The following is a 26,663-nucleotide window of genomic DNA, read 5'->3' on the forward strand; positions in this document are numbered from 1 at the left end:
AAAACAGGCTGTGAAGGACACATGTATGTTTGCTCTTTGATCCATCAAAGTTGTTCCCTGACTTTAAACTGGCCCATATTTCATGTTGAATGTTACTTATAATGTCCCTTATATATCATAAATGTTGCCAGATGTGTTCACTGATCTCTGTAAAATGTCTCTCTTACTCCTTAGATTGGCTCTTTACATCATGGCCTCGGCTGTGTAAGTATTATTTTCAGTTACCTACATCTTAGCGTCCCCCAAGGCTTTATGGATCAGATGTTTGAAAGGACCATGACATCGACTCATATATGTTGCTGTATTGTGTGTGCAGGTGTTATCCTTACCCCACCGCAGGCTGGTCTGTTACTGCAGACTATTTGAAGTGCCCGACCCCAACAAACCACAGAAGTTGGGTCTGCACCAGAGGGAGATCTTCCTCTTCAATGACCTGCTAGTGGTACGGGTTAACATTAAGTCTTCGTGCACAGTGACCACACAACACACCACGAGTTGCGTGACCACAAGTCTAAACACTTATTTATTTATTTTGCAGGTTACAAAAATTTTCCAGAAGAAGAAGAACTCTGTAACGTACAGTTTTCGACAGTCTTTCTCACTTTACGGCATGCAAGTGCTGCTTTTTGAGAATCAGTGTAAGTGCCATTAGTATAAGTGGATGTCTCAAATTGTATAAGTACTAAGGCCTAGACTTCATCATTTCAGGACTTCCTCTGCATGTTGCTCCATGTCCAAAGCCCACAATTAAATGTTTTTCAGTTCAACTGCTTGGACAGAAACTACTAGAGTGGGGGTAGGAAGGAGGAATAGCTGCAGCCTGTTTTCCATTTTTTTTTCAGAGTAGCATCCATGTGTCTCCTTTTGGTGTCCTAAAAATGTAATGTGTCTTTTATATACCTCAAAGTTTACCTGGAAAGAAGTAGTAAGATTAGGTGTAACCATTTAGAGTCAAGCACCAGCCCACAGTTTTTCAAGACTGCTCAGAAGTTCCTAAAAAAATGACCCTAATAGAAGTCTGAATGAGAGAAAGTTTTATGCACAAAGGTGTGGGAGGTCCTAAATCAGCCCAAAGGTTCCTGCTACCCAACCTAATGTCTTTAAGATATTTAAGCCCTCTTATCTTAAATTGGAAGGGAACGTTCATACTACAACAACCTTGCAAGTAATGTAGTTGTTTGTGTCAATTTGTTTCATAGACTCCCTTAATTGTAGCTTTGCTTTGTAAACCTGTTTTGAAGTGTTTGTGTAATGTCCCTTAAGATTATCCCAATGGAGTCCGCCTGACCTCAGCCATTCCTGGAGCGGACATCAAAGTCCTCATCAACTTCAACGCACCCAACCCTCAGGACCGCAAAAAGTTCACTGACGATTTGCGAGAATCTATTGCAGAAGTCCAAGAGATGGAGAAGTATCGGATAGAATGTGAGTTTCCAGCCAGTTTCCCATCACAAATAGAGAAGTTTGGATTATTATTAATGATGGGAACTGTCCCCCTGTACAGCTGAGCTAGAAAAACAGAAGGGCGTGGTGAGGGCCAGCATGTCCCAGGTTTCAGGGTTAAAGAAGGACACGGGAAACGGCAACCTGAGCAGAGCCAGCCTCGATGACAGCTACGCCATCGGTGAAGGTCTGAAGAGGAGCGCCCTCAGCAGCTCCCTGCGTGATCTCTCAGATGCAGGTAAAGTCAGTGGTTGCCATGGTACCATAGTGTCTTACCCCTCTGCTAGGCAGAGTAGAGCACATACCCGAGCTGAATGCTGGCATGATACTATTTACTCCTGTTGGATGTTAATTGATTTGGATACTTGGAAGAAGCTGGGCAGTACTGATTTGTGTGGTCGCCACAGCAACTGACCTGCCATCTCAGGATGCAGAGATAGGCGTGTTTGCTAATGGGTCCAGGTGTAATTTACTAGTGGCTATCAACTAATAATCCTGCATCACCAGTGAGGGGTGGGGGCAGAGAGAGAGAGAGAAAGAGAGAGGAGGCAGTGCTATGTAGGTCGCTGCGATCAATTTGAGCGTCTTAGCGGTAAGAGGAATTAATGTTACGCCGCCGGTTTAGGCAGGGTGCAGAGAGGAGCCTGCGTGCTGCAGAGCCGCTCTGCACAAACACACTCAATGACCTCAACAGCAGGTTTGGACAAAGGAAGCAGCATCAAAATGAAGTGAGCTGCTTGTTTGTGATGTGTGTTTTATAAATAATTTGAAACCCATTCCAGCCCAAAAAGGCTAGACCATTGGGAGTGTATTTTCTATTAATGATGGTTCATTTTGAAACTTTAAAGGAAAACTTTTTTCATAATCCTAATGATGTCATAAATTATTTGGGTTATATTATTTTGGTTATGGTGGGTTCAATTTTCTATCTTAAACTTTTGTAGATAGTTGTTGGAGTTTTAAAGGCACTAGAAAGCAGATACTTTATAGGAAATGTAGGATCCTGTGTTTATGAGAGTTACAATTTATGATGTCCTGGCCTTTGATGCTTCAGTTTTATAGTCATTTTTTTAATCTGTCCCTTTGTAAACTTTCATGTTAGCAGTTGTAAAATATTAAATAGGTGTAGTGTCCCTTTAATGCAGCCAGATAACAGTGATGGGAATGTGTCCTGCCAGCAGTGCCTCAGGTTGCTGTGTAGACACCCAAAGAAATAAGAGGCTGACCTTGTTTTTAAAGCAGTGACCTGTGTCCTTCCTCAGTCCTCACTCGCCTCCCTAATATACAGAGAGTTGCTGCTAGCAAGCTAGCCACCTTAGTGTGATAGCATCCTCCCATAGCAGACAAAAGGGATATGTGCACCTCCACATTGTCTAATTTGTCATGTCACATGTCCTGGGCAGGCAAGCGTGGGAGACGCAGCAGTGCAGGATCACTAGACAGCAATATGGAAGTAAGTAGGACGCAACTGATGCTGAGCTGTCCTCCGACTTTATGTTGTTCACTGTGAACACTAGTCTCTGTTTTACTGTTTCTTTGCAGTGTTCTTTTCTGTTTTGGTGGTGTTTCTTTGTTGTGAGCACCTCGGTCGCCGTGCATGCATTGGGGCTGAATGGGAATGATGCTGTGCTTTATAACCCTTCATGCACACAGCATGACGCTACTGATAACACATTAGTGTTATGGCTGCCTTTGAGTTTTCTAAATTCTGCCCTTTTTATTACACAATCAGTGTGCTGCATGCTCACACAGTTAGAAGAGTTGAGCTCACACCACTTCCTTTCACCGACCCCTGATCCTTTTTTTTTTTACAGTACTCAACACACAGTACTCAACTGTGGTATGCTGTGTATTTATTCTGTAACTGTACTCTGGTATTTCTGTTTTAACTTTGCACCACTGATGGAAATACTGCTTTTTTCTTCTCTGCTACAGATAGAAACAACAAATACCCTGTAAATAGTTTTTAGTGTGATGTGCCCTCTTAGCCACAGTCAACCGACTGACACCATTTGTTGTTCATCAAAGTATAGCATGCTAGGAAGAAAAGAACGCCAGCATTTGTCTATGCAAAAATACTTAACTGAAGTTATATCAAAATGTTACACTTGATATGTATCATATGTTTAAGAGTAAACAGCTCAGACCAAAGATGGCCAACATTCATGTTTTCACTCTTCATTACTCTTTGCCCAAACATACCTCATCACCAAATAAGGCTAAGCTTCAGAGCTCCTATTTTATGACTCTCTCTGCACATAGAGTTAAGTCTGAACTTTATCTATTTTTCATTTTCCAGTACCAATGTTTGTTAATAAGCAGCTACAAACAACACTGTATAAATACAGCATACAGCGTGTCATCAGGCTTTGATGAAACGTTAATTTTTTTGCTTTTCTTTCAGTTTGTTCTTTTTTTTCCTGTCAGTTTAAAGTCTAATAACTTGATTGCATTACTGTTTACTGCACCATGAGGCCACCCCCTTGTAGCAGAAAGGTTCTGGCTGTGCTGTATTTGCATGTTTTTTTTCCCTGTGGATGTGGGGATGTCTCTGGGAGCTCCACGTACACTCCCGAACATACACACACACACACACACACACACACATATGTGTGTGAAAGTGGCTGTGTATGTATCTTTGCAAAGAGTTTGCAAGGCCTTGCTCTGTGCACAGAGCTCATTTTAAACCAGCTTGTTAGCTTTACAATTAATCAGTTTAGTCACACATGGTATGATATGATTTTTGGGAGCCTTTAATATACAGCCAGGGTTAAAGATGTATGCATCAAGAGATGCAACGTGAATAAGCGCACAATTGAAACCCTATCTGTACACAAATGAATTAAAAAAAGATAGCTATAGCTATTCTGGATTGTCATCCTTGATCAGTGTTCCTATTGCATGCTGTGCATGCCTTTGGAAGATCTGCTTCATTTCTTTTGTGTTGAGTGCTCTGTATTTATATATCAGTCTGTGTTGCTCTGCTTTGAGTCCTCATTTAAAAAAAGTATGATTTTTTTGTTTGTCTTGCTGAGTGGAAATCTAAAAACACAATGCCTGAACTAAGTCTGCCAACCTGAATACAGCTTCTCTCCATGCCTGGTGAAGAAGCCATGTGGAAGTTAAAGAGGAACACTGTAGCCTTGGAAACCAGATATACTAGACAGGAACAGTATCTGCAGTCAGAGAGAGTCTGAAGCTTTTTGTCTGCTGATGACGGCGTAGATACCTCAGGCCCTGACAGGCTCAGCAATCCGAGCCTGCAGATCATTTAGAGAGAGTGGACCATGAGATGTTAGCATGGATAGACAAACAAAGGCAGCCGACTGGAAAAGGATATGGAGACACTTTTTTTCCACAAGGCAACACAAGCAATCATAGGAGATTCTCCACAGCTGGAGCTGCTGCTGCGCACTGTTAGAATGTTTCTCTGCCCTTTGTTTCTGTGAGCTGACCGCCTTCTCTCTTACAGGGCTCCATCATTAGCAGTCCTCACATGCGCCGAAGACCCCCCTCCAGCAGAGACTGCCCGTCCCGCCACAGCGGCCAGTCCCTGCCCAACTCCTCCTCCCTGCTCGGATCTTTGTTCGGCACCAGGCGGGTCAAGTCCCCAAGCCCCACCCCTCAGCCAGGGCACCCCACCCTCATCTCCCACACCCCTCACCCAGCCAACCTGCACCACACGGCCCGCGTGGAGACGGACACGCCTGTCCCCATGCACCCGCACCACGCCCAGTTCTGCCACATGACCCAGAACCCCCCGCCTTATCATCACCACCACCACTACCACCCTCCGGCCCACCTACAGCACCCCCCTCACCAGTACCACCCTCCCCCGTCTCACGGGCAGCAGCAGCCCTACCCGCCTCACCCTCACACACAGCATGGCCACGGCAGCCACCCGGCACACTCCTCACACTCTGCTCATGGCCCGCACCACCACGGCCCTCCGCCACCACCCTCCCAGGGTCAAAGCAGCACCAAGCCCAAGCACAGCGGCATCAGCACAGTGGTGTGAGGACGCCGGCGCTCTGACTGACAGTTTTGTTTTTCCTCTGAGAGTGATAAGACGGTCGCACTGTGCATCGCTGGTCTGGTTATGTGAAGCCAGATGACATCCTGTGCCTGCCTGTTTTTTTTATTTTTGGGGGCAGTTTCTTCTCCTGTTATTTTATTTCACATCTGTCTGCTCGAGAGCAACAGACGAAAGAGCATGCACAAAGACCATAACTACTGTTTCTACTCAGTACATAAAGGAACAAATATCTCGCTTACTAGTGTTCTACAGAAGAAGTAAATAGTACTCTACAAAGTGGTTTATTCCAGTGAGAGGGTGGACTCAGCAGTTAGCTGTATTTGATGTAGCGGTAGCTCACTGTGATATCTCTGTTAGCAGTGATAAATGTGCCAATTATTGAAGCATTTACTGATTTAATCACAGAAATTGCTTTATGTATATTGTGCATAGTAAGTTTTGTAAAATAATAATATCAACTCTTATTATTAGAATTATTATTCTTACCGCTACATCAATTCAAACTTTCAGTATTATACTTGCACATAGGTGCGTACTTTCACTGTTAAGAAACCGATGAAGGCTTTCATTAGCTAGGCAGGAGTACTACTGTAAATGGTTGCCTTTGAGTTAGAACTCAGTTGAAGACTGTGCAGGTGCCGCCATGCCGCCGGCCCCGCCCCCTCACAGTCTCATCCACTGCACTTTTCTTCGGTTTCTTTGGGGGTCCCGCTCTGGAAAAAAAAAACAAAAAAACACACAAAACAAAAAACAAACAAAAAAAAAACAAAAAGGAAGCTACAGCGAGCAAACAGATTCCTCTGAATGTCCGCCCTTAAGTACAGGCTGCTAGCCCGCACTCCTTTTATTTTTTTAAACTATTTTTTTAGTAAACAATGTGTATCTTACCGCAAACCTCGGTAGGATTCTCCGTGTGCAGGATGAGGAAGAGGTTTGTTTTTTGTGTGTGACAGTGAAGAACAGCGACGTGATCTGTCCTGCTGTGGAAGCTCTCAGCTGGCTGAGTGTCACCGTGCGTTTACTCCCTGGAAAGTAGAATACAAAAAAAATCAATAATTATCATTCTGTGGTGGCAGCCTAGTGCTTCCATCACCACCAATGGCAGTTTTATATCAATCATCTTTCTGACATATTATGGGATGGCGTGCTTGTACAGTTGTATACCCCAAGCACTGCGTGTGTGTGTGTGGAGGCAGTGGGGCTGGTGGTGTGTTGGAGCATATTTTCTGTTGGATGTGACAGACACAGCACTTGTTCTATTTAGTCAATATCAATGGCAGAAGTTAGTCTGTATCTAAAGACTATGAGATGCTTTCTTTCTTTACTTGTGCAATATGTATTTGCTTTATTGTTTAAAAACAATCTGGTTTAGTTTTGTCCTTTGTTTGTCCCCCTCCCCTTCAGCATCCTTTGTCATTTATCCTCAGTGTTTTCAGTGAAGTGCAGGTATCCACATGGATTTGGAAGGACTGGACCCTTCACACTGATACAGAATGTAAAGTAATAACTGCATGTAACAGATATTTTTCAAACTATTGTGTATTCCCAAATATCAGTGTTAAAATGACTGGTAGAATAGTCCTGACTTAGCGCTAACTGAAGTCAGCTATCTATGTGTGTGTGTGTGTCACTCCAGACAATAACCAAATTTGTATGTTTTGCTGAACCACAAGAGCAAGTTATTTGCCAGCAAAAGAAAATTTGTGTGTCATCTGAAATGATAAATGAATATTTAAAATCTTCACCTTTTGTTAGTGGTTACTGTTTTCAAGTACATACTACTCAAAAAATGAGCCACTCTTAGTACAGGGTTCACTCTAACTAATCCAATAAATGCTAAACTAATGCTTTTTATATTAGTAAACTATCAATATGATAACTTTTGGGTTGACAAAATTTAAACTCTGTTTGCATTTATCATCAGCAGAAGTCTTAATATCCAGAAATTAAAGGAGCTTTGGGGACTTTCTGACCACTAGTAGCGCTGTGGAGCCATGTTTATATAAGTAGGCCTCCTGTTTAGTATACTCAGCAGGTACTAAAGGAAATTGCTGATGTTCTTTTCCACTCTAGTCATAAATAATAATTAATCTCTACTGTATCTCTTCGAAAAATTGTTAAAATAAAACAGAAAAATATATTAAAATATCACAAATTCCTTCTGTCATTGTGAATGGCATATTCACATAATATAATAATAAAAATTAATCACCTCCCTTCTCATTAGTTTCTGAAGAGCAGTTTGAAGATCAGTGATTGAATTGCTAGTGGTCGCCATATTGACAGCATCTGAGTCAATTTAACTCAACATATGAAGAGATGGAGCACAGATCTATAGATCTGTTGGAATTGGATCACTTCTGGAGCCACCACCAAGTGGCCACTCAAGGAATTGCACTTCTATGTGTCTTTATGTCTCAAAAGTTTGTTTGATGTGAAGATCTAATTGGCTCTGCACACGTTCTTTAAAACCTCCAAACAGAAACCTGTTAACCCAAATGTTGTCGCTACCGATGGTGTATTACTGAAGTATAAAGCATTTATTATCCCTTAATTACAACCTAAATACATATTTCCGTACTTCACATAGGTTATTCTAGAATCTAATATTTGTGGTCTGTGAAATGTACAGCTTCAAATCAGCGTAGTTGGAAGGTGCCAATGTTGCTCATTACATTTGGAATCAATATCAAATATATCGGGGACCAAATTGAATCAGTCTGCCACAACACATCACCAATTCTGTCTTCAGACCTGCAGCAGCAGCCAAGAAAAGGAAATCTTTAGTAGCCTGTTGATAATCAGCCACAACTTGCCCAGACTCCATGTGAGGTGCTTTGTTGCATGCCATTGATGCCTACCATTTCTTTTTTCTTTCTTTTTTTATCTGTTCGTCTATCAAGCAGTGTGCTTAACCTTCAACTTAGCTTCAATTTCTTTTCTGACCAACGCCTGCTAGTGTGTCTTTTTTTTTAATTTTTAAAGTTGTGTCATTCTTCTCCGGCATGCATTTCACCTCTTTTTCCCCACTGTACAGTAATAAAGAAATGGCAGCATCATGCTGAGTGTAAATAGCATCTGAGGAAATCTCATGGAATTTAATAAAGTGCAGAGGGAGGAGGAAATGTTTTAAAAAGTGTGTGCGGGTAGTAAAAGAATGAGAAACATTATGTAAATAGTCTGTAAATAATAATAATAATAATTATTATGATGATTATAACTACTCAGTGTCTGCAGTTACATTGAAGGTGCATTCCTGCTCCCCTCTGATCTTTACATAATCATCAAACTGCTTCTCTCTGTCTCTGACAGGAATCAATTATCATAGGATCTACAGCCAACTGTTACACACGGCTTCTGACTTATTTCCTGAGACGCTCCTGTTTTCTCACACTCACAGCCCACTTTTGAAGTCAAAGGGATGGGCGGAGTGCTCTTATTTTATTATGCATTCTGTTTCTAAATAGACGAAAACCCTTATTAATGTAAAACTAGTACTGTGACTATGTTGAGAACGCAAAATAAAACAATATACTGTAAAAACTGAACGTCTTCTTTGTCTCTATGTATTCAACAAATCAATGACAATCACACAGTAGTGCTAATAACTGTAAAATGTCTCCATGTAGGTTACACCACTCTACATTTATGTAATATGTCTAATGCACGTTTGTTTTTTGCTTGTCAAAAAAAAGCTGTCAACTGCTAACAATGCTAACAGGCTAAAATCATACCCCATAGGAGGTATTTTAATCAGCAGGTGTTAAGGAAAATAGTGACTCACATTTATTAAGTATATGTGTCAATAATCCTGAAGTGTTATTATTCAATTTTTTCATTTTTCATCACTGGGCACCGCCTGTTCCTAGTTTCAATCTCTCACAGTCACATACACATACCCCCCCCCCCACTAAATGGGTCCATAATCATCTTAAATTCTTAGCATCCCTCCCTTTAGTACCAGAAGTATCCCCATTGTTATCAAAAGTGGTCACTCAAATCTTCCAAAAAAGCTTTTACAACAGCCCATGCAGTAGTGCTGCATCAGCAGTTCTAGATTCTTGGGGCCACACTTGCCTTTAAAGTGGTCCTTGGAATGTTCTTATAGGTTTTTTTCTACCTCAGCTGTTTCTAAAATCATGCACAATTTAATATACACAAGATATGTGGTCCTACAAACTTGTACTAGCCTTTTAGTTGTTTTAGAAGTCTTTCCTGCCCATCAAAGACACTGAGACAGTTATTCCTAGAAGCTAATAGAACCAATTTTATACACTCAAGCGGTAGAGGTGTTAGAAAGTGGTCTTAAAGTCCATGGATCAAACAAACTGCACATTTGACGGCTAAACCATCACATTTGAAAGGTGTACTAAAGAAAGGGTGGTCCCAGAGTCCATCACCTTAAAAGTTCCCCCAATCACATTTTTATGTTGCCTTAAACTCATATTGCATTTGTTATATAGCAACCCTCATCTGTGTGAAACTCAGGTCATTAGAGGATTCTCTTCTTCTCTTTGAAACCCCCCACCAACATTTTGCAACAGTAGGTGTCCTGGAAATATATAGTCTCCCATGATGACCTCATTTGGGTTCATTAGAACAGGGTGAATATGTCGTATGACGACGACTTTGACCTTTATGTGCAAACTTGGTGGAGTTTCCCTTTAAAATCCCCACACTCCCTCAGACAATGCTAACATGACATCTGTGTCCTCAGCAGCTACACAGTCCTGCCCATAAGCAATGCACACATGTCCGCGATGTACTCCCTGTTCAGCTATCCAACAGCATATAACCCAGTGGGGACAGTATGGCAGCCTAAACAACATCCTCTGAAAGTTGCTACTAATGAAGGTCAGAGTCTTGCTCGAATCAGCGTGTCTTGGTTGGCTGCCTGACTGAGGCAGGTGGTCTGAGTGACAGTTTGCCCTGTTTGTCTGTCCGGCCCTTGAGGTTGGACCTAAAAATAGAGCTGAGCTTTGAGGGCCACATCCTCAGTGTCAGCAAGGCAACGTCATCATGCAGCAGGGAGGGAGCGGGAGAAACACAGAGCATCATTTCCTCTGCCAGCAAAGAATGCTTTGCATTATACAAGTATAGCAACATTCAGATACAATCAGCAGTTTGTTGAAAGTTTTATCTATTCTGTTTTCCTTTTGTTTAAAAAATACCTGTTGATATCAGACGTACCAATAAATTTTTTTTCTATAAGAAGTTTCTTTATTATTTTTTTAATGTAGTTTCCTAGTTTCTTCTTTGCACATAGCGCCATCCCCTGGACTCATTGCAGTATTGTTATGGTGTGTTGATGTGCTGTCGGAGATTTTACATCTACAACTTTGCACATATTCGAAGATTTCATTAATTAAAATATATTGTAGGCTTTTCAGACTCGAAACGTTAATCACATCAAATGTGCAAATAAACAATTCGTTTATTTTCCAAATAGAGTTCAGTTGATGTCATTTATTGTTTTGTATGTTTCTAGGACGTTTGGCAAAGCTTATACAGGTTTATGTACGTGTTACTGCGAAAGTAAAGTTTACGAGGAACCCTGAAGGCGTCCTTAACCTAGCAGTGGACGTCATCAAGTTGAGACGGAATCGGGTGAAAGGTTCACCTCGGCTGTGTTTATGAAAGCTGTAGTTCACCCATGGGTTATATGAAATAGGGATTTTACTGAAGAGAATGATGAACGTAAACAGATTAATTTCCCTTTCTAAAAGTTTTAGGACCGGGAAGCGGCTAGTTACCTCTAATGCGAGGCATGTCGGAAGAGAAGCGGTACTTCTTCAGCAACGGAGGAGCTTTAGAACTCATTCAAGAAACCTCGTTTATGCTAAAGATTTGTTCCTCGGTCAGGTAAACAAGGTAAGACCGCGGGCGTGCCAGTATAAATGTCGTAATTTGTTCCTTTTGAAGTTAGCTAGCGTTCTAGTTTGTCATTTCTTAAAAAATATCTAACGTTGTAGTTTGTCATGCCTTCAATATCCAGTTGTTTTATCACGCATGTAAGGTGGCGTTAACATGATTTGTGTTCCAAATGACCCTCTTGTCCTCCAGAATGAGGTCTTCCCTTATCCAGAAATTAGCAATGAAGAGCTGGAGGAGATCAGGCAGTTCGTGGCACCAGTGGAGAAATTCTTCTGTGAGGAAGGTGAGAGATGAGTTACTTGTCAATCATCATTCTCAAATTATCGCCTGTGTGGTGAATCAACTATATGTTTCTTTATCAGTTGACTCAGCGAAGATTGATCAAGAAGCCAAAATCCCTCCAGAGACTCTGAATGGGCTGAAGGAGCTGGGTCTGTTTGGAATCATGATTCCTGAGGAGTATGGTAAGATAACTGTGACCTGGATTGTCTGCGTGTGGCTTTATGTTTCTAAATCAGGTCGTACTAAACATGTTCTTCAGTCAGTAATGTGAAGAATGGTAGCTGAAGCATGAAACATCATCCAATCTAAACTAGAGTCAGTTATCAATCACAAGCTCTGTAGGCTATCTACCTACATATGTATTTATTACTTAATTCCATTTCCAAATATTAGGTATTTACAATATTATTTAACATATATCAAAGTCCCTGGCCAACAGTGAGAAACATTTGCAAGACAATAATGTAAAAAGCAGATGTTGTGATTTTTCTTCAAGTGTAAAGTTGGCCGCAGATGTATTTTGCATTATGGTTTTGTATCTGTATGTATTATTGTGTGATTTTAATGTAGTTATATCTGTAGTTGTGTTCTTATCACAAAAATGGATCATGTCTAATGCAATGAGCAAAACCGATGTTAGCCAATTTCTGTGTTTACAATCACGTCTCTGTATATTTCTATTTATACACATGAACATTTTTTTTTAATTCTAGGAGGTCTCGGATTGTCCAACACCATGTATGCCCGGCTGGCTGAGATCATCTCGTTAGATGGTTCGATAGCTGTAACACTGGCTGCACATCAAGCCATTGGACTCAAGGTAACATTAAAATAGTTGTGGATATTTTTGTTTTGCCTGTTATGTGGATACACTAAAGGAAAATGTCACCATGTGTCCAAAAAAAAGTTGTGCTAACAGCTGTGTGGGGTTTCAGGGGATTCTTATCGCAGGGAATGAAGCTCAGAAGCAGAAGTATCTGCCTAAACTAGCCTCAGGAGAACACATCGCAGCTTTCTGTTTGACAGAGCCTGGAAGGTAAACACACCGAATCCACAACTATGTCTCATTTGTAGTCTGCAGCTGTTCACTAGCAGACATTTTATGTAATGGACTAGAGCTCTCATACACTGTTTATGACCTGTGGCATTATCCTGTAATCAAACATGGCGATGTTTACCTTGTCACCTCCGTGTGGTCCCAAAAAATGTGTTCTTTATATTCAAATTCCAAATGTGATCTAAAGTCATACCTACACCTTTAAAACATACTTTGTAGTACGTTGTAGCATAAGTGGCTGGATGTGTGTGTTGTATAAGTTTGTCTGTGTGTAATAAAGCACGTGGCAAGTGTACCTCACCCTCGATGAATAAATAGTGCAGTCATAAGTTTACCTTTTCTGACCGGTCAGAGCACTCTTGGTTGAATGAGCTTTGCTTACAGTCAGTTTGATCGTTACAGTGGGAGCGACGCAGCCTCCATTCAGACCCGAGCCACCCTGTCTGAAGACGGGAAACATTACCTGATCAATGGCTCCAAGGTGAAAGAGAATCATATTTGTCCTTCTTCATTCACCCAGCTTTAGACCAAATAAACCTTTTGATTTGTGTCATCAGATTTGGATTTCAAACGGAGGCATGGCTGATATTATGACAGTGTTTGCCAGGACTGAGGTGGAGGTAGGCGGTGTGAAGAAAGACAAGATTTCTGCTTTTATCGTGGAGAGAGCATTTGGGGGCATCACTAGCGGCAAGCCCGAGGACAAACTGGGCATCAGGGGTTCCAATAGTAAGCCTCTCACCAAGACTGTGTTTGGAATAGAATTTTAAGTATTTTTTGGATGAAACATTATGTCTTTTTCAGCCTGTGAGGTGTCTTATGACAATGTCCGAGTGCCAGTAGAGAATGTAATAGGAGAAGTAGGAGGTGGATTCAAGGTGAGCTACATCTTCCACATTATTCAATGATGATTGAGAGGTTTTGTAAACATTTTTTTTTTTGCTGACAGATTGCCATGAACATCCTGAACTCGGGGAGATTCAGTATGGGCAGCTCCTCTGCTGGAATGATAAAAAAGCTGATAGGTAAAAACTCACCTTTTTCACAGAGAAGGAACTTCTTTCTTTATATTGACATTTTCTGTCTTGCTTTCTGCAGAATTGACATCCGAGTACGCTGCAACCAGAAAGCAGTTCAACAAAAGCCTGAGTGAATTTGGAATGATTCAGGTACAGTGAAGTTTTTTTTTTCTTTCAGTGGAACCACTCATCCTTCTCAGAAGTGACAAAAGCATTTTGTGTCACCTCAGGAGAAGTTTGCAATCATGGCTAAGAATGCCTATGTAATGGAGAGCATGGCGTACCTGACGGCAGGGATGATGGATCGACCAGGGCTTCCAGATTGTTCCCTAGAGGCTGCCATGGTCAAGGTTGGACAGCTTTTTCTCATTATTATTAAAAGGGTGTAGAAAAGGAATGGCTCATGTTATGCTTCTTTTGATCAGGTGTTCAGCTCAGAAGGAGGCTGGATTTGTGTCAGTGAGGCTCTTCAGGTCCTCGGAGGTCTGGGTTACACCAAGAACTACCCATTCGAGCGCTACGTCAGAGACTGTCGCATCCTGCCTATCTTTGAGGTACAATGATGGTTATCCAGTCATCAAAAGGGATATTAAATGTTCACATTCTCCAACTAATCTAATTTTGAGGTATGAGGTATAATGAATCCATGTAGAAGGTCTCAGAAAGTGGTTTGGCCTTGTGTTAATGGAACAAAAAGACATCCCCATGGAAACATATGCTGCTCTTATTCATTGAGCCATCACAGATCTGCACCATCGTCCCCCATACTATCAGAAGTGGGTGCATCAGGACTGTGTGTTGATGACAAGTCCAAGAGGACAGAGGAGAGGGACTACAAAGAACTACAAATTTTAGGTGTACCCCAAAAGGAAGGGCTGCATCCCTCCAAGGTAGTAAACCAATTGGATACATCAAGTGTATTCTTCACAGTGATCCACAGCGACCAAAACTATTTACATATTTGGATTTAGATTGATTCAGAAGGTTCTCTTGTGGTTTAAAATTTAAAATCCCTTTGTTTTTTAATTGTCCAGCAGGTGGCACAATTGACTTTGGAATCCAAGCTCTACAACTATACAGTTGGTGGGAAACAGTTTAGGTTTATGTATACTGAATGTTATCTCAAGATAACTTTACATAGTAAAGTCTCAACTATTAGTTTTGTCATCTGTATTTTTCTGACTTTTATAAATTTTGGATTTTCTCTGTACAGGGCAGCCTGGCCTCTTTGTTCATACCTGCTTTGTGTTCTTCCTGAGCAGCATGGACACACACAGTCAGTATAGTGAGTGTAAATCTAGGTCTGATATTTGTTTACAGGGAACCAATGAAATCCTGAGAATGTACATCGCTCTCACTGGAATGCAGTATGCTGGCAAAATCCTCACAGGGAAAGTGAAGTAAGAATATGATAAGATATAGATGGATTGGCTATTTTGTTATTGTTTTTTTCCCACAAAATTTAACACATCTCTACAACTCTGTGTGTGTGATATGAGTTGGTGTACAAGTGATTTACAGTCTGTTGGGAGCGATAGGATTTCTATATACTATTGAAAGATCATCTGAAATGTTGAAAACTATACTAAGACTGTCTTGCTTTATGGCCCTATTTAATTGTTTAAATTCCATTCTTGTGCCTCCAGAGAGATGAAGAAAGGAAACATAGGTGTAACTATGGCCATGGTCGGTAAGAAACTCAAGGCCTCATTCGGAGCTGTGGCAGACCTCGGCCTGACAGGCAAAGATGGCGTGGTACATCCCAGTTTGGAGGTAAACACTCACACTTAAGCCTCAGATCCGCTAGTTGTTTTCAATGCATTCTAAACTGTTTCTGCTGTTTTCAGGATAGTGCAAAGAAGTTAGAGGAGAATGTCAACTTCTTTGGATCCACTGTGGAGGGTCTGCTGTACAGATATGGAAAGGTACTGTTTGATTGATTCTTGAAAAACACAGCTGTGGGATTTTCCTCCTCAAATGTTTCCAATTCCTACAATAAAATCCCAATTTTTCTGCAATAGGAGAACATATGAGCAATTTGGTAATAAAAGGTAGTGTTTGTCAGACAGCTGCTCCTCCTTTTCTTCTGTGCTTTTGTAATCACGGCTCTCTCAAAGAAGCCTTTTGGAAACAGGTCAACTTTCCAAATCCTCGTTTCCTGTATCATTTGACTCTATTTTGATCCAGTCCATCAGAAGTGTTCTCGAAGGGCTTTCATCACACTGACTGGAATATTTGCTTTGGAGTTCAAACTGCTTACATCAAAGTTAAAAAGTTCTCTAATGGTCAACAGCTTGTGTAAGACTTGACACTTGAAATATTTTTGAGGAATTAGGACAAAACTGTTGCAGTGATGGACAGTGCCTCTGCTGGCAGAGTGGAGATAGTAGGAGGAAAAGTTGAGCGTTAGCAGTTGAGCTGAGCAATCTATTATAAGTAGTACACGAAGAAGTGTGCTGTTCTTTTCCTCATTAGTGAAGGATCCAACCATGGATTTATCACAGATTCATTGTGAGCCGCTGTTTTTTCCCCAATAGAATTAATTTGAAACTTTAAAAACTAAGGAGTACACTAATAAATCTGCAGCATCTGTTTAAGTAGATGCTAGGTGTGACATTGTGAAATTATGCATGTCTCACATCAGGGAGCTGCATCTTCAGAGAGCACTGAAAAGTCTGCTATTGGAGTGGAGTCCACTGTATTCTCTTTACAAATGCTACTGTCACTGTCACTGTAAAAGGATCTTTAGATATGCTAGGCCATATAGGGTCCACCAAAGATGGGCACCACCAAATATGACGCAAAACATCAGCTGCTACAAACATGCTAAATGCTACTAAAGATCCTCTATGGCCTGGTGTGTTTCTACTTCTCTAATTTGTTGATCTGATTCATTGAAGGTAGCTCTGACTGACAAATGATTCATCCAATCACCTGCAACAAACAGAGACGCCACAGGTTTTATATATTGTCTCAGTCATAGCAAATTCTGCTGTCTGTATGGTTTCCAAACACAGGAAGTAATTCATCACAACTTAAGAGCAACATCCAAACAGTTTTACCATCAAGCATCTTTACTGACACCATCTGATACATTGCTAATGAATGACAATAACTAGAAACTACAGCAAAGGCAGCTTTAACAATCACTAATGATTTGAAAATTGTCCTTTTTCAGACCATTGTGGATGAACAGCTAATCTTGAAGAGAGTAGCAGATGTGCTGATCAACCTCTACGCCATGACAGCTGTTCTGTCCCGGACCAGCCGCTCCATGAGCATCGGCCTCAGGAATAACAACCACGAGGTGTGTTCAATAAGTGCATTACAAGTGTGAAATTTGCTTTTAATTGATTTTTAAAAAAAGTAAGGGTCAAGTTTTGGCACACAGAGATAAGTAAAATCCTTAGCCCTTATAGACTGAGCAACACAACATGTTGACTGCAGCCAAGGGCGCAATCACCATATAATTCCTGTAACTCCCCTCTAAAATGGCTTTGCTTACTGCCCTGGTCTAGCAATTTTTTTAGGTTTCTAACATTAACTGAAGGTAAGTAGCCAACACAGGTCAACATTATCCCATTTTAAGGTTGGTCACGTAAAAGGAGAGACAAGTTTTCAATGCTAGTTTTCACTCAAGCAAAGAAACAATAGGACAGTTTAGCATTTCACCAGCTAAGCATTCAGATGTCACTAACACACAATGTAACAACACTCTACAGCATGGACAACAAGAAGTCAAAAGATGCCTGTTGAGATGACACATGTCCTACCATGCTACACCCTGCCTGTTCTTGTTAAACGTTTTCTGAATAAATAACAATAAATTGAAACTAAGAGGCTTAAAAAAAAAGAAAAAATACAACGCATGCTTGACAGTTTGTGAACCCTGCAGGATTTTCTATATTTCTGCATAAATTTGTCCCAAAAAAATCAGATGATTAAGTCCTCAAAGTACAAGAGAACCCATGCAAAGTAAAAGTGAAATATTTTACATGGCATGCAGCTGCAAGAGCGGCAAGTCTTTTTTGCAACAAATGACCCCTTATATAGTCTTTGTCATTACACACAACTGGGCCACTGTTCCATGTGACTTTTATTTTGGAATGTAATGAAGCAATATCACATGTGGCAACATGTCCCAATTAAAGTAACAAGCATTGATGTGGCTCTTTTTTCTTTTTTAAATAGAGTTGGCTGCTCCCGCCAATTACTAACTTTAACCACACATTGCCATAGTACCCCAGCATCTGATCCTCCTGTCACTTCGTCGCAACGTCTCAATTAAAATTAGTGAAATGATCAGATCACACATATTAATTTGTGTAATTAGATTAGGCCGCTGCATCTCACAACATGTTAAGTTTATTAGCAGCTAATTTTCTATTTTATGTGGACTTCACAAATCAGAGCTTAAAGCTCTGGTGGTCTGTGTTCATGGGAAATGATTTAGCTTTCATGAGAGCAGATGTAGGGCAGAGGACACAGGATGACATAATGTAAACACTCACTGTAGGACAGTCCTGTGTGTAATCAGAAACAGGGATGTAGAGCACAACTAAATCTCTACAGAACGACATTAAAGAAGCTGGTGAATGCTTTGTGTTATCCTCCTTTGTGTTGCAGATGAGCAGCCCTGTGCTACAGGCATAAATATCATGGTACATGCAGTCGTATTCCATTTCACTAGCTGTCAAGCTTTCCTCCAATGGATTATATGAATGTTTTTTTTCCAATGTGTTTCTAGGTTCTGATAAAGTCCTCTATACTGTTGCATTTTCCAGGTGCTGCTCGCAAACACATTCTGCACTGAGGCTTATTTCAAGAACAATTACTGGTTGGTTCAGTTGCAAAAAAGTAAGTACAACACAAAATAGTAATTGAGAACAGCCTTGTGCTTTTTGCTTCTTCTTTTTTTTTTTAAACAGCATCTCACTACAAAAGACTTGCATGTGTTGCGGAATTTCCCCACCAAAGCCCACATACCAACACTCAAACCTCCCGCTGCTTTTCATTTTCACACACTGCATGTTTTTTTTAATGGCCTATATGTAATCCAGAGTTAACCAATGATGCAGACAGATGAGAGTGTTGTGTTTTGTGCTTAACAAATGAAAAGCAGCTCGTTTTTGTAATTCCCCTCTCAATGCTTTCCAGACTCTCCTGAGAACATTGATGCCAACATCAAGAAGATCGCCAAGGAGGTCTTGGACAACAGAGCCTACATCTGCTCTCACCCTCTAGAAAGAACGTTTTGAGCTCTCCCCTGCAACCATAGTACTGACTCTAGTTCTCTAACGGAACAATATAGGCACGTCTTTAACATCCTAATGATTTGTCTTCACTTTTCTATTAGTGCTTACTTTGTTTGGCATTAAATTACCACACTGTATGTTTATAGTTAGTTTTATTAATTGCCATTCAGAAATAATACATGCTCCTCCTTTTGATGGCACAACATGAAGGTCTTTCCAAAGTGCTCTTTATTATTAGTGCTGCAGTGATCTGTTGCACGCACCTATAGAAGCTGGACAACCAATATCTTCGTGTTTCAAGTGAAGCTGCTCATCTGTCAGAGGCTGCAGAGCGGTGCGCTTATACAGAAATGATCCCTTCTTACCGAATCTCCTAATAAACATTATAGATAATGGAACAAACCATTTTTAAGATATTTTCTGTAACAAATATCGATTGTGGACCTTTTCCAAAATAAAACTTGAACTCACATGCTGGACGGAGTGTGTCTGGGAATGGCGGTTCTTTTGAGGCTGCTGACCATGCAGGAGCCTGGAGCAAAAGCCACACTCTTCTTTTCTTCACCCAAGTTCATTACAGACACTTGAGGAATAGGCTGCAACATAAAACACCTGTAAGTTCAAAGGTTATCACAGTCAAACAAAACCGTGGCATCAAAGGAGTAAACGGCCGTACACACACAATTTGCATGAGAAAAATATGGATGTTTCCTGACATCATAAAGGTCCTTCATTATGATTTTTACTTTACTTAAAATGGCTCATTAGTTGTTTTTGTTCAACTGATACAGCTGTACAGGCAACACTCTAGAAAGATTGTTATGCACCTTCAGCATCAGGCCTGGTTTTCTCAGTGAATACTTCTGCGGCTCATCTTTCAGAATGTCCTTGATTCTGTCTAAGCTTCTTCTCATGTGACACTTGAACTCGGGGAAGTTGTCAGGCCTGTTGGTGTTGCTGCCACCAGGAAGCGGCTTATTCAGCCAGCGATTGTACTGAGCTCTTGCTGCTTGGAGCTGCTCCTCCTGCAGAAGGTCCCCTGAAGATCAATAGCACACCCACTTAACTCTAACTGAAGAGTTTAAAGCACTGGTAAAGGTACCAGTTAGTTTGTACACCTCCAATATCAGTTTCTACTTGTTTAAATGTTTTCTCCAGTGTGATGTGGGAGTGTGTTACTGAGCAGCAATGGCTTTTACCAGGTTAAATATCCATCTGGAGCTTCAATCAAAACATTTAAAATATTTGGCCATCTGAACTGAGAAGAGCTTAAAGCTCAGACAGGAAAAATCCACTCATGGAGCATATTTAGACAGTAAAATTTAGTACACTGGAAGGTGCTAGTTACAGCCAAGTGTCTCATAGCATCACATTCTCAGGTTTTAGCAGTATGAACTCAATCAAATTGTTTCAGACCTCCCAAAACACCTTTATTATAATAATATTCATCAATTACAACTAGAGCTTTACTGCACTACACCAACCCATGCATCAGTAATGTACCATCACGCAGTTCCAATAAAGTCATTTGGTGCTTCATGATGTTTTTTTGTTTTAAGGATGGATCACAGACTTTTCATTAAAAATAGTTCCATGACGTAATTAGGTCAAGGAAGGAGAATGCATATTGAAAAATACAGTAAAGATGCTGTGAATGTTTAAAACCTTATTCGAGTGCCTTGTTGTGGTTTTTTTGTTAAGTGGCTCCATTTGCTGTTTATTTCTGTCTTAACAACCTCCTGGCATGCTGGGATACATCACACACACTGGACCCATTGCATCTGAAATGCTACTGGTAAGCAACTCATGTAACTATAGACTATATCTAAAGTATACATTTATGACTTAAGGATATCAGTATGTATGTAAACAGTGTTGGACATGTTTATTTATCTGTATGCCTTTTTTATATGCAGGATACAACAATGGAAAAGCCATCCAGCACCCATGCTCCACATATCATGCATTAAGTTACACTATGGCTTTGTGATTTGCAGTGCTTTGTGAATGCATTTATCACCAGTGATGGATTATTACTGGATTCCAGGATAATAGGGTAAATCTGCAAAGAAGCTGTCACACAAAATGTCCTATCACAGCGGTGGGTCAGACTAGCACATTATAATGTAAAAGGTGTTACACTAATGGCAGTTGTTGCAGCGTTTCTATAACAAGAACTTTCCCCAGGAAACAGGAACTTTTTGAGAAACATGGGCTACATTTGGAAACCTCATATATTTGGTGGCCAACAGAGCTTTACATACTGTAGCTTACAAAACACATCCAAAAAGAAAGCCCAGCAGGTTAAGAAAAGATATGTTTGCCACCATACATCTTTATATATTTTGCTTTTAGTACAAACTATCAAAAAATATGCACTTTTGAATACTATATATGCAGTCAAATTGGGACATACTAATACTAATACTATTTGTGCCTTGAACTTTGACCCCTTTGCTCCACATCCACAGCACCAAATGAGATTATTGGTGAGAAAATCCAAATTATGTGTTTGTCGGAGTCACACTTTATACTGCGATTTTATGTCATCTCTACTCCTTCAGTGACTCAGTCATGTGATGTATTCTCTGGTCTAGAGCCTCTAGTGTTTTTCTGTCATACAGACATCATGCAGCCTCAGCTCTTCTAAATGTGTTTCCACCAAACAGCAACCTCCAGGGACAAAGGTCAAAAACTGCAGTTCCCCTCCTAGCCCCTGGTGGTGTAGCTGCCTCCCAAAGTAAGTCAATTCACAGATGATTCCATGTTATAATGGTCATTTCTGGATACATAAGGAATCACAGGCCTTACCTGCCAGGTTATATGTGACAGGGGGCGTACTGAAGAATGAGGGCGGTTTTGCATAGAGCTGAAAGTCAGCTGACCGTCGATCCCAGGCCCATATGTCTCGTGAAAATCGAGTTTTCATTATGTTGGCATGTAGGATGTTCTCTCTCCATGGCTGTAAGCACAGTGAAGCGGTATCACTAACTACATACACACACACTATCATCAGATACCTCTGGAGATTAGGTGCATGCTTCAAAGAGACTGAAATCAATATCTCAGCTGGGATAATAAATAACTGTATCATCATAGCAACAGATGCTACAACAGACTTACATCATTAGTCATGTCACATTACACGCTATTCAATATCTCACCTATACATACGTTCTTATGATGACAGTAAGTAAACAGTTATAAAATTTGATCTCTGTGCTAAGATTCCTGGGAATGCCAATAAAGTATTCCTCTTCTTGAGAAACCCCACACTGCTTGAAGATGAAGAGTGACATCACCTTTCTCAGCTCCTCCACACGAGCTTCATCGGGTTGAATTGAGTACACTTTGTCCATACTTGTGATCCAAACAGGAAGTCTGGGGTCAGGTTTAGAAGTCACGTCTCCTGGTTCCACTGTTGCACTCTGGTAGTCCTGACAGAAGGTAAATCTCTGGCCAGGTGCCTGAGGGGGATACAGACAGCCATCATCTTCATCTGCTCTACTAGTTTAGCACTGGATATACTCGCTGTACTTTAGAGGAGTGATTCCCAACCACCGTGCCACAGCACATGTGCCGCTAAAGATCATCAGGTGTGCCGTGGGGAATTACTCACTCTGTCAGGCCACAAAGTCAATCACACCTTGTATGAAAGGTGACGTGTTTTGGTCTTTCAAAGATATATCAGAAGAATGCATCTTTAATTCCTAAATGTATCTGTAAAGTAGATGGCACAAACCTTTGCCATCTCTTTTTGGAGCAGCTCCCTGGTTTGCTCATTCGAGTTAAATGTCTGGATGCTGTAGTTGTGTGCTGGTTTGGCTTCGGAATCTTCTATCCTCAAAACTGCAATCTCTGCCTTCTGCAGCCGCTCACTTTCCTCTCTTACCTTTGCAATATTTTTCTGGAATACAATGAAACACATAAGTAACTGTAAATAAAATGAGGTTCAGAACAATACAGTAATTTAGGAACACAGACCTGAATGAAGTCCTTGGGTTGTAGGAGTATCTGCTGGTGTTTCCACCTCATATAGTCTGGGTTATGTGTGTGGAACGGTGGGTGTCTTCTCATGCTCACAGGCACCCTACATGTGTCGTCTTCGGGGCTCACTCTGACTTGTTGCTCTCCATGTTTAGGACTTGTGCCATATACCGTGCTCAGGCTGAGAATCATATCGGCCGTTGGCAGCATGTTGTTATTCACCACTTCTTTCAGCTGCCTTGCCTGACACAGCTGGCTTAACCTAAAAACAAAAAAGTTTGTTAGTTCACATAGTGGTAAGCACAAATAGTACACAACTTTTCTTGGAATTGTTTTACCTCAATATTTTAAAAATATACATATATATGTACCTATAAAAATATATGTGAATATATGTTGTGAAATGGCTAGATTTTGGGTGTATATTTTAATTAGTTTACTAATTTGTTGAATTTTAAACATATATTCTTTATGCACATATAAAGCAGGAAAAACATGTTGGTTGTCAAGGATAATATGCTGTTATATTGTTATATTAAAGGGTAAAATTATATTACCATTGTTATTGATGTTATAGTGCCATATTCTAGCAACTTGCTGTCCATACATCGGCTCAGCTGCTGCATGCAGTGTAGATATGCTAAGTTATAACCAGATCTTAGACTGTTTATATGGAAGGCTGATGAGTTGTTAAAGAATTTGTCAAATAAATGTTATTTTTATTACTTAAATAGATCTAAAACAGTGCAGTGGCTTACACTTTTATTAACATCTGTCAGTGCACTGATTCACAGCATTCGTCTTTGTTTTGGTTCACTGTGATCAACGCTGATTTCAGTCAGCAGCTGATTCCATGAAGATAATGCTTTGATGATGTTAGTGACTAGTTGATGGACACAGAGGAGCATTTAGCAGCTCCAGATGAATGTGTAATTCCTTTTATATACCTTGACAATGCCTGGAAGCAGGGTTGGGGGATCATGCCTCTAATGTAGATCGTAGGTGTTTTCATGATGCTCTCCAGTGACTGCCGTAGACAGATAGGACTCAGGCCGATATTTAATGAGTCATACATGCGTGTGAAGAAAGCCAGGTTTGAATTGTAGAGAACAATCACCTGCTCCTCCTTGCTCCCACTTATCCTGCAAAACATCACACAAACTACAGGAATCTCGCAAGAATCCAAACACTTTCAACAGACAGCACAGCTGAAAAATGTTAACACCGGCTGTGAGGGGAAAGACAGTGTTCATGGGCTTACTTCATAGGGACAGCCTCCCAGAGTCTCTTCACTGCTTTATGTTTCAGTCCCTCAAGAACAAAGATGTGCGTCCTCTGATCTAGCACGTGAAATCCTGTAACAAAATCCAGATCCTTGTTCTCATTCTGCATAGATTTGCTATATGATAGGTTTGTCTCTGTGTTTTCCGGAGAGCATGAGCCCAGATTGAAAGCTGCCGCATTGATGCTGAGGATCTCTGACCTCAGCTTGATCATCGCAGAGGAGTTGTTGTATCCAAAGAGGTAGATGATGCACCCAAAAGGACCATCAAAGGAATCGACTTCACATGTGTCTATATGAACCCTGAGAGGGCAAGCTATCTCCAATGTGACTTTGAGTTCAGAATTGGCATCATAGTAATGGCCTTGTAGCATGGGGGCAGTGTTAGCTGCTGTGTCTGCCGACTTCCTGCTCTGTGCACTGGACTCCCTGTCCAGCAGTGGAGGTGGAAGGCAACATTTAATTGGAAGGTGCATTTTAATACTGTTCCTCCCATTTAGCAGCTCTGAAACATTTAGGCATGCAATGCCATAATTATTAATGGCTGCTGTTTTCTGTTTTAACAGAGCTGCACTGCGCCGGAACTCAATACTTGACCAGGTACGAAATGTTGCTTGGGTCTTTGGCACTGCTTCCACCTTTCTGTCGCGGTCATGAACCTCTATCTCCAGAGGTGGACCTGAGAAAAACTCTGTAAGCTCTTGTGGGCTCATCAAGCCAATAAAGATCACGTTCACATCTCGGAAGTAGATGTTGGCACCATGCTTGTGATAGTTGGTCCGGTGTGCTATCAGATTCTGGCCATACTTATACTTATACTGGCAATAAACAGGCAAGCATTTTTCCTGTGAAAGGAATAAATCAAGTCATTACTTGCATTAAAGCTGAAATGTAATTACAAATGCTTAATGGTTTTTCATTGACAAAGCGAATGTACTAACACACACTGAGTACTCATCTATCTCAATTTATAGTTATCTATTAGGGATGGAAATCACACCTGTAGTACACTGAAGGGGACTGGAGACGAGGGCATTGAAGTAGCTGACAAAATTGTAATGACCAATGGGTTGAGTTGAGCACTAAGTTTGTCTGATAATAATGGTGTGTCCAATGAGATGTTGCACATGACCTCATATACACCAGCAGAATGTACTGGCATGCGTTGAATCACTGAAGTCTCGCCTGGAAGTGAAAGAGATATAGATGTTTCAATCAATGTTTTTAGCCTTGACATAACTCCAGAGGGGACTGTGTGCTCCAGCACTGGGGATAGATTTCAATGAAATTTGCCATACATGCTGGGTTCGAGTTTTTTTCCCAGACTTTTCTTCTAAACAAACATAAGTTTGACATCACCATGCTATGCATTCTGGCTGGTGTTAGCCTTTAGCACATAGCATTTTATTACAACAGGTTATACCATACATTGTTTTGGGCACACCTTCTCATTCAGTTGTTATTCTTCACTTTTATTATTTCCCACATTGTAGTAGATGAATGCTCATCACATCAAAACTATAAGGGAATATGTTTATTTTGTGTTATTTTAAATAGTAGGTAAAAGTGTTAAATAAACCAAAATATTTTTTATGTTTTAGATTCTCTGAAGTACCAGTTTGATGACAGCTTTGTACACTCTTGGCATCGGCCAAGAAACACAAGGAATAAACATTAGACCACCCCTACAGAGGTACCTGAGGGGGAAATTGTATGTATGTATTGTATGTATTTGTACTTAGAGCTGTACTTTGTATTTTGATCTTATGAGTCCAGATCTGAGATTTTTGGTTCCACCCACCATGTCCTTTCAGAAGCAAAAAAGGTGAGCAGAACGCCTTCAGGCTACACAAGGCCTTTTTGACCAAGGAGAGTGATGGAGAGCTGCATCACATGACCTGGCCTCCCTGATCACCTGACCTAAACCCAAATGAGTTGGTTTGGGATGAGTTTGAGCGCAGAGTGAAGGCAAAGCACCCAAAAGTCATGCCACAACTCCTTCAAGACTGTTGGAAGTCCATTCCAGGTAACGAGAGTTTATGTGTAAGCCTCTAATTGTGTCATAGTCTAAGAGCAGCGATGTAGGGAACACACTTTTAAAAATAATGTGTCAAGGAGATAGAGATACTTGTGGCAATTCTATTATCTTGTGCTATTAATTGTTCATTACATTTTACATCAATGTTTTTCTAGATTTATATGTATAGTGCAGATTTTACATCACAAAACTCCTGATAATTGTATCCACTGAACTTTGACCTAATTGGTTTATAGTACCTTATTTGAATAATTCTCTATCCCAAAATATTCCATACACGGGTTGAGGTATGGCCAAAACAATGATGTCTAAAGTTTTATAATTATGGTGGATTGGTTTTGGTCAGAAACTATTTAAATGATTAAAATACCCAAAATGAAAAATCAGCAA

General features: G+C 40.6%; 2 protein-coding genes across 7 annotated transcripts in view; both read left to right on the forward strand.

Annotated features, from left to right (window-relative positions):
• iqsec1b (IQ motif and Sec7 domain ArfGEF 1b) overlaps positions 1-6,251 on the forward strand; it is a 134,997-nt gene extending 128,746 nt beyond the window's left edge. For 5 of the 6 annotated variants that reach the window (XM_028405255.1, XM_028405261.1, XM_028405257.1 and 2 more), the window contains 7 exons: positions 175-204; positions 317-442; positions 539-638; positions 1,264-1,425; positions 1,505-1,681; positions 2,847-2,896; positions 4,916-6,251. In XM_028405255.1, coding sequence (XP_028261056.1) covers positions 175-204; positions 317-442; positions 539-638; positions 1,264-1,425; positions 1,505-1,681; positions 2,847-2,896; positions 4,916-5,461 — 1,191 coding nt within the window. In that variant the 3' untranslated portion in view covers positions 5,462-6,251. The remainder of the gene's footprint in view (positions 1-174; positions 205-316; positions 443-538; positions 639-1,263; positions 1,426-1,504; positions 1,682-2,846; positions 2,897-4,915) is intronic. The other variant, XM_028405260.1, reaches the window with a different exon arrangement.
• A 4,811-nt stretch (positions 6,252-11,062) lies between these two features.
• acad9 (acyl-CoA dehydrogenase family, member 9) lies at positions 11,063-19,445 on the forward strand. The gene is made up of 18 exons (XM_028406835.1): positions 11,063-11,350; positions 11,543-11,636; positions 11,716-11,817; positions 12,349-12,455; positions 12,571-12,671; positions 13,095-13,173; positions 13,250-13,421; positions 13,497-13,570; positions 13,642-13,717; positions 13,791-13,861; positions 13,942-14,061; positions 14,137-14,265; positions 15,032-15,111; positions 15,358-15,484; positions 15,559-15,636; positions 16,890-17,018; positions 18,496-18,568; positions 18,869-19,445. The coding sequence occupies exons 1-18, from the start codon at positions 11,168-11,170 to the stop codon at positions 18,967-18,969; spliced, it is 1,896 nt and encodes a 631-aa protein (XP_028262636.1). The 5' UTR covers positions 11,063-11,167; the 3' UTR covers positions 18,970-19,445.
• The last annotated feature ends 7,218 nt before the right edge of the window (positions 19,446-26,663 follow it).

Source organism: Parambassis ranga, chromosome 5, assembly GCF_900634625.1.
Source record: "Parambassis ranga chromosome 5, fParRan2.1, whole genome shotgun sequence".
Lineage (NCBI taxonomy): Eukaryota > Metazoa > Chordata > Actinopteri > Ambassidae > Parambassis > Parambassis ranga.